At 34.2% G+C, this 15,448-nt stretch overlaps 1 protein-coding gene across 1 annotated transcript in view; it reads left to right on the top strand.

The window, feature by feature from the left end:
• The window catches only part of LOC120223887 (follistatin-related protein 5), a gene marked incomplete at its 5' end in the record, with an annotated part of 127,154 nt that extends 118,292 nt beyond the window's left edge, over positions 1 to 8,862 (top strand). The window contains one exon of the mRNA XM_039222123.1: positions 7,938 to 8,862. Coding sequence (XP_039078054.1) covers positions 7,938 to 8,640 — 703 coding nt within the window. The remainder of the gene's footprint in view (positions 1 to 7,937) is intronic.
• Between the last annotated feature and the right edge of the window lie 6,586 nt (positions 8,863 to 15,448).

Raw genomic sequence — 15,448 nt, forward strand, 5'->3', positions numbered from 1 at the left:
AAGCCTGAAACTTGCTTTGGAATCTGGGTCTCCCTCTCTCTCTCTGCCCCTTCCCTGCTTGTGCTCTGTCTCTCTCTCAAAAATAAATAAACATTTTTAAAAAAAGAGACTAAATGTATATGTCACAATCCTCACTTAATGTATCTCTGTATATGCACTAGAATTCATTTTTTTTTTCCTAGTTTCTTTGGCCAAGGAAATCTGTAGCTGCTGTTTTGCATTTCTATCCCCAGGTACACACTCCACCCTCCACTATCTTGCTTTCTATTCCAGAAGGCTGCATAATATGGCTTCTGGCTGGTTTGGCCAATGAAAAGCTTAACTGGAGATTGAATGAAGAAGAAACATAAGACCAGAATATAGAATCCACCCTACTCTATCACTCCCTATTCTCCTGCCATTTAGTACATAATCAACTGTTTCTTTAGATCAAAGGTAACAAATCCTCACAAGATGCACCTCTCTTCATAACTCTTTCCTTCTGAGATACAGTAATGACAACAACCTTATTATTACTCTCGCCATATTACTGCACTGTCCCTTGTGACCAATTTCTACTTCACTGTAAACAGACTCTTTATTACACCCTCCTTGATTTATTCTAATTGAAATTTATTCCTTTCCTTCTGGGATCCAGACTAATATAAACCCTCTCTTCAAGTGAAAGCCTACCATAACAGAAATGTAAATTAGTAGCTGAAACACGGATATAACTATATCCATCCCTTCTCTCATCTTTGAAGAGGCTCCCTAAACACTTTTTGACAGTCAGGGCATACAATTACAAGCACCCCACTACTTGACTGTAATTACCTTAAGGATAGGAATCATTTATTTTTTTCTCCATTTTCTTTATGAGGTTGTACAAAGCGTGCTGAACATACCAGGTTGTGAATAGTATTGAATTTGGTCACACATTATCTAGAACCCAACTCATGACAAGTCTAGTTTCTACTATTATTTATTTCTTGGAGGTTTGCAATGGAAACTTCATTAGTATTTTTTTTTTATTAATAGACTTTTCTTTAGCCTTTGTTTTACCTTTCTTTTGTATTTCCACCTCTATATTCACAATTTCTTTATTCTAATTACTAACTCCATTTCCACTCTGACATCCCTACTCCATTTGTCAGCTTCTGCATAAAACACAACCTTATCAGAAAAATGAGTAAGATCCAAGAGGCTCCTGTTTTAATATTTTCATGTTTTTCCGAAACCAAGTTAAGAAGAGCAACCAATCTTTTAAGATGGCATCTGAAAGCACAGGTGTCAGGGTGTTTTCTTGTTTTTGCTTTTCTTTTGTTTATTTGTTTCGTTTTTTCCCCCTAAGCTATTAGGCTCTTCAAAAAGAGATGGAGGACTTTGGCTTTTGAATATATGTCTGTTGTATATATGGTGTGCACAGAATTTTTAATAAATCTGTTTATCTATCTATCTATCATCTATCTATCTATCTATCTATCTATCATCTATCTATCTATCTATCTATCTATCATCTATCTATCTATCTATCTATCATCTATCTATCTATCTATCTATCTATCTATCTATCATCTATCTATCTATCTATCTATCTATCTATCTATCTATCTATCTAATGTTCTGGCCACTAGAAGTGATAGACCTTTAGGCACTGTATTAATTCTGTCAAGCAATTAGATATCCTGAATATACTAAAATTAAATTATGCATATATGCTTTGATTTGGCCTAGAAGAATCAAACTTCCTACAGATCATAACAATAGGATACCAGAGAGGAAGAAAATAGGGAATTTAGTATTCAAAAATACATTCTACTTTTTAAAGAAAAAACTTCTAAAAGTGAAGTACGGGAAGTAATGTTAAAATGTTTAATATAGAATTTCTATAATATACTTACAAAAGGCAGGTAGGAGGCATCCTGTGGTTCATTTTAGCTTTTCGAACTTATGTTTTGAAAACAGAAAACTTCAAAGTAGCATCATTTCTCAAACACATCTAAGCATTAGGTCTATTCAGAAACTGTTCTTGCTCTAGTTATAAATCTTTACTAAATGTGTCAATTCTATTTCTCTGTGCTTCCTATCTCCCAAATATGAATGTGACCACTTTATGAACAGGTATGTTTTACTGAGCTATTTATATGAAGTTCAGATAAAAACTAAATCCTCTGGTACTTGAATAGGAACAGCATTCAATCTTTTCTTACAAGGGTCAGTCTGGGATAATAGAAAACAACTAAATATAAAGGAATTCATAAACTAGTGAATGATGTCTCATGTCAGATTTATGCTTTGCATCCATGAAAACTCTCTGTCAGCTATAACACAATGGAAGATGTCATTTCAACAGAACATTGTATGTGTGGGTTTATATATTAATTACACAGAGAGGAGGTTATAATTTTCATTTCTTATTACCTGTTCAGCATCTCTTACCTTTCAATTGGAAAAAAAACCAAGATGCTTATTATCCAATTAGAAAAACAAGGTACTAATAATCCTGCCCACTAGTATTATGAAGCACTAATTATGATAATATGTTTTGGATGTTTTGTCTCAATACAACTAATTCCTAGGGCTGTTGAAATGACTCTGTTCCAGAATTTTATCTCAACGAACATGGTTTCTATTACTGAGACATCAGTAATAAATGTCAGTGATGTTTTTATAACAGGATAGAGTGTCTGCCTAATCTGTTGTCCAAATACACCCAATCTATACTTACAAGTTCCTCTTTGCATCCATTGATATACATAGAAATATTTGTTTTAAAAATTAGGGAGGTGTAGATGATAGGGTATGAGGAGTGAAGTCATGTAGAATGGAGAAGGAGCATCGGGGACATTTCCCAGCTTGTAATATGGTGGTTGATCTCACTGGCTAAATACTAAAACTCAGCAGTAAGGTGAGCTTTCAGGTGAGAATCTATGAGGACTTTGGGGAAACAGTGGTATTATATTAAGACTCAGGAGATAACATACTTGTTATTCTGCAAATCTTATGAGGTTCTTTCACTCTAAGCTTTGGATTGTTAACATTCTTGGCACCAACCATGAAAAGTAATACAAGTTATTAACTGCGATTATGAAATTCCTTCAGTAGTATCTTAGAAAGCAGAATAGGGGCAGAATAACATGGTAGATGTGGGGGTGACAATAATTGGAAAATTGATCTGTGAGATCCTGTGTGATCAGACTCATTTGGGAACTGAGTGAGACATTTGGGGAAATCAAACATTACTCAAATGCAAAAAATGCAGCCTGGTCTTGTGCGCTGTGAAAGTCTCTAAGTGGCTCTTTATTAGGCTTCATGGTATTTCAACCATGTTTTCCTTTAACTATTTGTTCTTTCCCCCTCTCTTCGGAATAACCTCCCTTGCAAGGCTCTTGCATAAACTCTGACTACAGTTCTCTGTGTCTTTAGACATCCGTGTCCTAAAATTGGCCACAAAATTTTCTTTACTTTTAGTGAAACTTCTTGTGTCAGACAGGTATCTGTTTCAAATCCCATCATCTATGCAGACATCAAAATCACCCAGCACACCATGGCTCAATGCTCCAGGCCCTCACTGAGAACTGAAGCAGCACCTCCAAGCAAAGAAGTGAGCTAGAATGCCTTTGTTCCTAACAATGTGAGAGACTAGATGATTGGGTGAGGTGTGTACCAGCCATAGATCCTGTTGGCACAAGTGAGAACAAGAAAAGAAATGTGAATTTCAGTGTGATATATGCTGTATTCACAGTAGAAAACTCTTGCCACATATGAGTAACATGACATGCTTATTTTAAAAACGGAGAAGACGGGGTGCTTGGGTGGCTCAGTCAGTTAAGTGTCTGACTCTTGATTTCAGCTCAGGTCATGATCTTACAGTTTATGAGATCTCTCTCTCCCCCTCTTTCCCCTTCCCCACTCCCTCTCTCTTCCCCCCACTTCAAAACAAATTTTTAAAAAAAATCTTTAAAAACTGGGACTACTGGCTATACAGAAAAATTGATAATTTGTTTATTTTCCCATTTATGAATTATACTAATCTGCTGTCCCATAGGAAATATCCTATTAGACTGATAATGGGAAAATGAGGTTAATTGCAGTATAAAGCATAAGCAAGTTCTATTTTTTGAGGATGTACTGTTTGCCTAGTAAGAAACATACATTTCACTTTTATCCTCAAAGCAAGGTAGTGCTTTTATCCTCTTTCTGCTAATGAAGACATTGAAACTCGTGGCAGTTGAGAACTTTACGTAAAGTGACCTATCTATTACCTTGAAAAACTGGATCATGAGACTGAAAAGCTTTACGTCATCCAAAATAAGTTCTCTTGTATGAGTCAGTTCAGGACCTCACCTTAAAGTAAAAAAAAGCAGTAATTAAAGTTGAACTCTTTAAAAACCTTTATAATGAAGTAGATTGATTACACTTGAGAAAAAAATAATTTGGGAAAGAAAAATGGGGCCCTAATTCTCCTCACCTACTCCTACAAAAAGTCCACACAATGCCGTGCTGGGAGGGCACACTTTCCTAGTTTTATTAATTTCCTAGTAAAAGAAGTGATTCCAAGAGAAAGTTTAACTCTCATTTCTTACAGTCTGGAACTTCCCATACATATTCTGACAAATATTAGACAAACTATGTTAGGCCTAGTACTGTGCAGGATTTTATTATACTAAGCAGGCATGAAAGTTGAGAGCCTCGTAAATATTAATCACAGACTAATGAACAGTGGGAGATTTTTGAATATCAATCTGTACTAGAGGGAAATTTTGAATTAGAGACACCACTTCCTACCCAATAAATCAGTGGTGAAAAATTGAAAGCATTCTCATGCATCTGCTTATGTAGCTAGATCTCCAGTCCTAAAGGAGCATGCAGCATGGATGCCAAAATAGATGTAATTTTATCACCCCACATGGAGCTTTTGCATTTTTAACCGGACCATTTTTTAAAATTTTAATTACCTCCAAAAGAGGCTGGATTGTATCACAGAAAACTTGAGTGCATTCTTTAGTATTAGAGTTAAAATAGTTCATGAGTAGTTAGAGCTTGTCTCATTCTTCTTCATTAGCATTCAAAAACGATGGCCCAAAAGGACTGGAAGACTCAAGGTTAAGAGAGGAGCTGAAATGCCAAAACTTGATTGGCTTCTTGCTTTTATTAAATGTACGTGTCACTGCTTTTTTCTCTGTGCACATGTACAGCACATAACATTAAAAAAGACAATATATTCCATTATTATTCAAAATTTCATAAATAATAGCACATACAATCATATACACACTTGCATATCCTTAATGATTATCTGTTAATGGAAAAATATCCCTTTACAACAATCAAAGTTAATTATTTATTAAGCCAAGTAGGAGAGTAGAGACTGTTATATCAGATTTTATGGTGTTTTTGATGTTGACACAAAACAATGGGACTCCGCTTTCAGTTAAGGGTTTTTGGTTTTTTTTTTTTTTTGTATGCTTTAATATTCAGATAGTATTTAAGAGCCTTACTAGGTTATTAATATTTTAATGGAAACACTAAGAAGTGGTTTTTAATAATATGAATGCTTCTTCATATCATTATAATTAAAACTAAAACTTTATCCTAAACAGGTATGGTATGAGCTGTGTTTACTGAAATGACACAAACACATTTATTAAGGACACAGCGAAAAAGCAGATCCAGGAAATAAGCCAGAAATGGTGAATGTCATTCTGAAATATACCAGAAATTTATTTTCAAAATGATTCTTTTATTCCATCTCATGTAAATAGAAAAGGTGGTAATTACTAAATTAAGTCATAGTGTAGCAGAATGCTATAATTAAACATGAATCACTAAGTTGTCAATTTTTATTACTCAGATTCCTAGACTCATTAAAAGCTGGGACAGATATGCTGATCTACAATATATTCCTAGCACCTTATATTTAGTAGATGTTCAATAAATATTTAAAACTTTTTTTTAAAGGACCAGGTATACATTGTCGTTTTTTTTTTTTTTATACAGATGGAGTTGTAATCTCTCTAAAGATAGTCTCTTCACAAATGTTTAAATATAGCTAGAATTAGATATAGTTTCCCAACTTTATATGAGAACATAGAAGCAGTTATAGCTTTATATCCATTTCAGTCAAGTATTTGTGCTTATGCACTTGCTGTTTTCTACAGTTACAAGATAGAACTGATTTTTGAGAGCATACATCTTATTTTCTCTAAGATATCAAAGATGAGTTTATTTAGGGGCGCCTGGGTGGCTTAGTCGGTTAAGCGTCCGACTTTTGCTTAGGTCATGATCCCGCGGTTCGTGGGTTCGAGCCCCGCGTCGGGCTATGTGCTGACTGTCAGCACAGAGCCTGGAGCCTGTTTCAGAGTCTGTGTCTCCTTCTCTCTCTGACCCTCCACTGCTCACGCTGTCTCTCTCTCTCTCTCTCCTAGAAATAAATAAAAATATTTTAAAAAAAGATGAGTTTATCTATATTTTTGAGCTTGCATGTGCTTATATTTGAAATTTCAAGGAAGTATTACCCCAAATGCAAAATATCTATGTATGGAAATGGTCATTTTTACATAAATAAATTTTGACTAAGAATTAGCATATTGAAATGATGTTCACAGGTGACATAAGTGGTAAGTGGTTATCATTAGAGTTTTTTGTTTGTTTTACATTGTCACAAATGATCTTATTTTTATTTTTTCATTTATGAGAACATTCAATGTAACAATAGATGCCTGGTTTTTATATTTATGGAGCTTTTGAAAATACTAGGATGTGTTTTAATCAACATTAATGACAAAAAGTATAGTTCTTCAAAATTTTATTGGCCAGTATCCATTTTGGATATAACTTTGTATAGCAGTCCCCATTTAATATTACCTTATTTAACTTCTTTTTTTTATAAGAACCCACTGGTCTTATGGGCCTCAGTTTCAAAATATATTTAGATTTGTCACTCAGACTTAAAGAATTTCTAGTTAGTATTCCAGACAAATGCTTTGAAAATTACTATAGTAATTAAAGAGGGAAGCAAAACAAATAAGAAATATTTACTTTTAAATGAACTTTGATAGAAAATATCATAAATCTTTAAGTTTCATCATTATTCAGTATAAGATAACTCAGGTATACCACTGAAAACAATAACAATGTAAGCATGGTTGAAAACTGTAACTTGTATTTAAAACTTAAAATAAGTGTTAAAATCATAAAAGTAGTAAATCAAAGTAATCTTTTTAAAATTTTTAAATATTTTATTTATTTTTTGAGAGAGAGGGAGAGACAGTGTGAGCAGGAGAGGGTCAGAGAGGGAGGGAGATACAGAATCTGAAGACAGGCTCCAGGCTCTGAGCTGTCAGCACAGAGCCCAATGTGGGGCTCGAACCTATGAACCGTGAGATCATGACCTGAGCTGAAGTCGGACCCTTAACTGAGTCACTCACGTGCTCCAATCAAAGTAATCTTAAAATCTTATAAATAGAAGTTTAAGACTACCTATAAAATGAGAAAGTAGTGGATAGTTGTCTAAGTAGAGACGAATGTCACATTTTTTCTGATGGTCATGAGACAAGAAGGAAATGAAGTATGTGAAATAGCTATATATTCAAGTATTTTATTCTGCAGACTTCAGTAGCAGTAAACCAAGCTTGTTCAATATCAGGATTAAAGACACACATGATGTTTATTTTTTTCCCCGGTATGGTAAAAGTAAAATTTGTTGTTCCAATTAACTAGATATATTGCTTTCAATTATTTTGTTTTCTACACCATGGTTTACAATTGTTTGGCTGTAATGAAGGAATAACCTAGAAAAAGGAAGAGGGTGGGGAAATTTAAAAGCTTAATTCTAAAATGATAATGACACAAATTACTGCATAGCCTGACAATTAATGTGTGGACTTGTGATGGCCCTTCCCACCTGCCCACAAACTACAGAGTTTCATGTCTAACTTTGGTTTTCATCTTTTCAGGTTTGGATTTATTCTTCACAAAGATGAAGCTGCACTACAAAAAATTGATCTTGAAACCATGTCATACATCAAGACAATTAACTTGGTGGACTATAAGTGCATTCCTCAATCATTGGCATATACGCACTTGGGAGGTTACTACTTTGTTGGCTGCAGACCTGACAGCACTGGGGCAATTCCCCCACAGCTTATGGTGGATGGTGTAACCGACTCAGTCATTGGATTCAATAGCGATGTGACAGGCACTCCGTATGTCTCTCCAGATGGGCACTATCTTGTCAGCATTAATGATGTGAGAGGTCTTGTAAGGGTCCAGTACATTACCATCCGAGGAGAGATACAGGAGGCTTTTGATATTCACACAAATCTGCACATATCTGATCTGGCATTTCAGCCATCCTTTACTGAAGCCCACCAATACAACATCTATGGTAGTTCAAGCACACAAACTGATGTGCTCTTTGTGGAGCTCTCCTCTGGGAAGGTTAAGATGATCAAAAGTCTTAAGGAACCACTCAAGGCAGAAGAATGGCCTTGGAACCAGAAGAACAGGCAAATCCAGGACAGTGGCTTGTTTGGTCAATACCTGATGACACCTTCCAAGGACTCTCTCTTTATCCTAGACGGACGACTCAATAAGTTAAACTGTGAGATCACTGAAGTTGAGAAAGGAAATACAGTCATTTGGGTTGGAGATGCCTAGGAGCCCTATTAGATAATTATTGAATGAAGAGTTTTCCAGTACATTGCACTTAATCCATTGTTTAAATTTATAGCTTAACCTTTCAAGATTACACTCTAGTCAAACATAAGTTACTTGGTTGACCCAAATAAAACAGATTTTTTTTGCAAAGATGAACACAATTAGTAATATTTGTTGACCTGAAATATTTAACACAATATTTAATAAGAAATCACATGAATCACAAGCATCAAATCTATAATTACATTAAAGCCAACAAAATGGAAATTTAAATAATTAAAAAATAACTGCAGGGAATTTCAGATGACTTTAAGCATTTCATTTTGGGGGTGGTTTATCTAGTCTTTTTTCTCTGTCTTTTGGTATGCTTAAACTAGGAAGGTATTGTGGAACCTTAAAATTCCTACTTCAAAATATTCTGTCCCATCCACTGTTTATAATCTTTTGTGCCTTGAATGGAATGTCACAAGAAGAACAGGTAGGCTGAAAGCTGCATACTGAACACCCTCATAACTATAAATTTTTTGTCATTAAAAGAGAAAAGTTTAACATCTTTTACACTAAATCCTGTCTTCAGCATTGGTTTAAACCTCAATGAAATATCATTTGAAGGTATAAGTTGGCCATAGGTTGAACACCAGTGACCAACTCTATTTAATACTTACAATATGATCTGCAGCATGCTATGGAAAATGAGGAGGAAAGGAGGAAAAATAATTATGGAAAAATGTTTGCAATGTATTCTCTACTCATTTTGCTTTTGATCATTGGAGTGCATTGTATTTTTAATGCAAGTTTGTCTGGCATGTCAACTGCTTACTTATTATTAGCAGAATTGATTCCTTTCTTTTCATGTAGTCCAGTGTTGAATCAGCAGGAACTTTCAGGTTTTTTTTTTTTGTTTTTTTTTTTTAAAGAAGTACCATTTGTGTCTGCTTAGAGTAAACCTCATATAATGAAATTAACACCAGGGAGAAAATACTGGCTAGAGAACTGAGGAATATTAGTTGTTTAGGAGAATTAGTAGCAGAAAATGGCAACAAAGGAACAGCTCCACAGGGGTGAGTAAAGATACACTTCACTATAGCCTGGGCAATTTAAATATAACTCATCAAAGAAGTTCATTCCTTAAGAACTTTCCTAAATGACTTCTGCTCAACTCCTACATAACTCTTAAATGACCCTCTCATTAACTGTGTGCTATGGTTTGAAACCTAACTAATCCCCTTATTTGAGAAACTATATAGAAATAAAAATTATTGCTTCCTTTTTTTAAAGGGCAAATATAAGGCCAGTAGAAGTGGATTAAAACTAGAGAGTTGGTTTATTGAAATAAGCAGATAATTATCTAGGCTTAAAGTAATAGGTTACATGTTTGGAGACTCTTTTTACTTATTTTTTTTAATTGTTGCTAAAAATGCTAATGGGCTGTTGAAATGACCTCCGTTTACTGAAGGTAATCCAATAAGGTCTTTTTTAAATACAAATTTTACTCAAGTTTAAATTGTATAAAACTGCTTAGGAACCTGAAATTTTATAGTGTGTAATATCTTATGTATATATAGCATCCTGAGCTGTGTGATACGGTAGATTTCTTCTTAGCTTAAGGAAACATTCTGGGAGGTAGATTTGATAAACAGCAAAAATCAGCTTATGTTTCTACTTACCTGCTTTCCTTTTTAGCGATTTTCTCCCTTGTGAACATGAACCATATAAAGTGTCTAATGATTTAATGTAAGTCTGTCTCATACATCCTTCTTCAGTAGCTTACACCATGTGGATGCTCTGTCTGTAGACATTGCTTGATAAAAGGAGAATAAACCTCTTAAATTTTAACGCTTGAGAGTTCAGTCAATGTTTTAGCATGCTTACCAGGTTTTTGTTTTGTTTTTCCTCCGCGTGCTTCAAACATAGTCTGGTGTTCTGCATTATTTTGAAAATTGATGGGATTAGGTAGAGGGCAAGTAAAGTGAGAGCAATCAAAGAAAGGTAATTGAGTTTGTCTTTTTATAGAAAATGGAAGTTGTATTTTAATAGTAATCTCAGTAATAGGGTGGGTATGTGTAAACACTGAAAGTTTAGAAAAACCAGGATAAAATTATGAGATAACTGCGCTAAACAACAACAACAAAAACAAAACTATCAAATGATATATTTGTAATAAACAGAGTAAAAAGTGAAGTGATAGCAGTGAAAGACACTGGAAGGAGAAAAGGTGTGAAACCAAGAATGGGAATAGGATATGGCAAGTCCTTGACTGAAATTGACTAGAAGAAGTATATGTTTTATGTAAAGAAGGTGATATTGACAAGGCAAGAAAAGTAGATTGTGATCAGATTTGGGAGAGAGGGATATGAAGAATGAAACGGATGTAAAGAGTTTGGACTTAATCCAGACAATAGAGATTCAATAATTTTGAAAAGAGAAATGACAGTGGAAACAGTGCTTTTAGAATTTATTATTATTTTTAATTTTAAGTGTATTATTTATTTTGAGAGAGACAGAGACAGAGAAAGAGAATCTCAAGCAGAGTCCACACATCAGTGTAGAGCCTTATGTAAGTAAGGCTCAAACTCATAAACCATGTGAGATCATGACGTGAGCTGACACCTAGAGTCAGATGCTTAAATGAATGAACCACTCAAGTGCCCCTAGAATTTATTATTTTTTAATGGAATGAAGACTTGATTGAAGAAAAGAGAAATTAGAGGAGGAGGTATCAGTTGGGATGTTACTGCAACAAGGTGAGTTTATAGTTTTTACTATAATATAATTAAACTGAAAGTATGTATTTTGAAACGAGACATGTTAAGGAATGAGACATGAAATGCCAACTGAATAAATATGGATCATAAAAAGAGACAAACATGACTGATTGCAAATATGACATCATTGATATAAATAGGAAAGGCATGCGGGAGAAACAGATTTGGGCCAGAGAATAAGGAGCTAAATAAAAGGCAAATTAAGTGAAACTATTGAGCAATTGAATATATTCCCAGAGAAGTGTCAGCATATATGTCAAACCACCTTCCATTTAATTACATCTATGTACAGTTGAAGCATTTTTTTAAAAATGCAATTTAGAACCTTATTGCCTTTCAGTTTCCCAGTCAAGAATTATTCACAGGGTTTTCTTTTGAGAAATAAGTTAATTTGACTGTGTTTTACATTCAGTAGTGAAGATTTTATGGGATGAAACAAAATGTTTAATCATATCTGACAATTTATCATATTATATTTTTTTTGAGTGAGAGACATATTAAGAACAAGTACTGCTATCTTGGAAATCAATACAAGATGAAAATGGACAACCCAAAATTACAGCCTTTAAAGGTAATCAGGGGCTACTTCTAAATTCACTTGTTCATATATCTACCATTTCTCTGTTCCTGTATGAAAGGAAAAAGAGAATGAAAGCAGCACCTTGTCAAAAGCCTATTTTCACTATCCCTCCCAAAACACTCTAATATTTACCTCTCCTGGGAAACTTCATACATAGCAATGTATTCTGAAAGTCATGCTATAGAGGTTCTTATCTGCAGTCGTAAGTCATGGTAACTTTTCCCATTTCCCAGGAAATTAAGTCTTAACCATAGCATACAAGTATATTTTTGTTTGTTTGTCTGTTTTCATTTAACAAGTTATATAGTCTTATTGGTAATTGGAAAAGTGCTTAGCTTTTCAGTAATATTCATCAGCAAAATGTACCTGTCTCTGTGGTATTTACTGGGTGTAGCACAGCTAGTTTACAGTAACTTAAAGCTACACTTAGTGGCTTAGAAAGGTTTTAATTGTTGTTCTTTTATACTAGAGCTTAGTAATGATAAAATTCTCAATGTTTTGAAATTCATGTTTTAATACATAATTAAATTTTGCAAATAGTATAATTTGGGTGAAACTGATACTAAAATACCAAACATAATTCTGTTTTAATGTTTGACAAATGTAATGAAGACACATTTCACCACTTTTAAAAGAATCAAAGTTGCCTTAGTGTCAAAAGAATAGACTGTTACTTGAATTGAAAAAAAAAAAGTCTGTTATTCATGTGTATAAATTATTTTTGCACTTCCATAAAAAATTACAATGATTTTTATACCTGGATCTCCATATTTGTTCAGTATTACAAATTCCAAGTGAAAAGTCTCCTGATAAGTGAGATAGGGTCTCAACATACATGAAAATATACAGCTATTAGAAATGAATAATCATTGAATTACCATACTGTGCCTCAGCTTACCCATCTACTTTCAAACCAGTTTTTCTCTTCATTCATATATATTCTGCACTATGGTTAGAACTATTAGCAAAGAGTAGCAAGAATTCAACATTTGAGCCTATGAATAAAATAGAATCCATGACTTTGTTTAGATCAATAAACATCCTTTGGATAAGTTAATTGTTCTCTAGGGAAATAATTATAATAAATTGAGGAAAGGTAAATATACAGATTAGATTAAAGGTATTATATTAACACATAACATGTTAATTTTGCATAATTTAAAGTTTTGATTGTTGACAGAAATATATGATTCCATTTTGTCTGTTTGTGGTGCAACTGGGCCATATGCCATGAAGTTTTAGATATTGCAGCAATTAGACAACTGTGTGTGTGTGTGTGTGTGTATGTGTGTGTGTGTGTGTGTGTGTGTGTGTGAATTTGGGCATATGCAAAAATGGAAGCAAAAATTGGATAATTTAATTTTAATATTCAAACATATCCCATTAGTATTTTAGAATGTCTGTTAAATCTAGAATGACAAGATTCATTGTCAAAGTATTTCAAAGTATAAGCTAGAAAAGCCTGAGAGGCTCAGTTGGTTAAGTGTTTGACTCTTGATTTTGGTTCAGGTCATGGTCACAAGGTTTGTGGGTTTACATCCCACATCAGGTTCTGCACTGACAGCACAGAGACTTCTTGGAATGCTCTCTCTCTCCCTCTTTCCATGTACACTTATACACATCACTTCCTTGATATTTTTTCAAAATTACTAGTATATTTTAAAATAAATTACAGGGGCGCCTGGGTGGCCCAGCCGGTTGAGCGTCCGACTTCCGCTTGGGTCATGGTCTCCTGGTTCATGGGTTCCAGCCCCGCATCCGGCTCTGTGCTGGTGGCTGGTTTAGAGCCTGGAGCCTGTTTCAGATTCTGTGTCTCCCTCTCTCTCTGACTCTCCCCTGCTCACGCTGTCTCTCTCTCTCTCTCTCTCAGAAATAAATAAAAAAAAAAAATTTAAAAATCTTTTTAAAAAATCAATTACAAACACAAATTTAATAAATAATATATTTCATTCTTTTTTATGGTTCAAGAATTTTACATTAAATATATATGTATATATATTTATAGTACACACACAAACACACCACTTCTTTATCCATTCAGCAGTCAAAGGACACTTCGGTTGTTTCTATAATTGACTTTATAGCTGATATTGTCATAATATCATAAATATTTATTGCCATAAATATCACGGTGCATGTATCCATTTGAATTCATATTTTTGTATTCTTTGGATAAATACCTAGTGATGTGATTGCTGAATCATTGGGTGGTTCTACTTTAACTTTTTGAGGAACCTCAAAAACCTGTTCCTGGGTGGCTGCAGCAGCTGGCATTCCCACCAGCAGTGCAAGATAGTCCTCTTTCCCCACACCCTCACCTACAAGTGCTGGTTTTGTGTGTGTGTTGTTGATATGGGCCATTCCGACAGGTATCAAGTGATATTTCATTGTAGTTTTGATTTGTATTTCTCTGATGAGCATCTTTTCATGTGTCTGGCCATCTGTATGTCTTTTTTTTGGGGGAAAGTGTCTATTTATGTCTTCTGCTCATTTTTTAATTGGATAAGCTAGAGAATATGATGTTAAGTGAAATAAATCAGTCCGAGAAATACAAATACCATACGATTATACTCACATGTGGAATTTAAGATATTAAACAAATGAACATAATGGGGGAAATAAGAGAGAGAGAGGCAAACCAAGAAACATAGTCTTAATTATAGGGAACAAGTTGATTGTTACCAGAGGGGAGGTGGGAGGAGGGATGGATTAAGTAGGTGATGGGGATTAAGGAGGGTACTTGCTGTGAAGAGCACTGGGTGTTGCATGGAAATATTGAATCCCCATACAATACACTTAAAACTAATGTTACTGTATGTTAACCACACTGTATGTTCACTAACTGAAATTTAAATACAGACTTTAAAAAAGGAAAGAAGATAATACAGAAAACATTCTCAATTCATTTGAAATAAACTAAGAAATGACCATTTTTCAATCACTTAAAAAGTTACAAATACACAAATTAATAAGCAAAAACATAAAAAGTATTTACAAACGACACTTTAAAGAAAAATCAAATTGAGCTATGCCCAACCTGGATCCTCTATATAATAATGAAAATGAAAACAATGAATTCAACAATAATGTGAAGATTCTGACATTACTTAGAAAGTAGAGATCTGGAAAGAAAATCACTGCCACTCTAGTAAAAATTAAACCGCTGAAAAATCAACAAAATTATAATTTCACCTGAACATACCATACATTTGGATTTGCAAGTTCCCCAAGTATACTAATTTCTAATGAGGAATAAAGAACTATTTAGCCTTTGGCAATGCACAGGAAAGAGGTGGCCTCCACAAGAGCAGGTTTCAAGATATCAGCTAAAATTCTAACAGTTCTTAAAGGCTCTATGTCAGTTAGCTTATCAGTTAGGAACAGCTGCAAGAGTGGAGACGGGGTGCTTCAGGTGCATGAAGAGTTCATATTCGCTTTCAATATTGTTTCCACAGGCCTCTAC

This window comes from Hyaena hyaena, unplaced genomic scaffold (assembly GCF_003009895.1).
Source record: "Hyaena hyaena isolate Hyena2069 unplaced genomic scaffold, ASM300989v1 scaffold_1058, whole genome shotgun sequence".
NCBI lineage: Eukaryota > Metazoa > Chordata > Mammalia > Carnivora > Hyaenidae > Hyaena > Hyaena hyaena.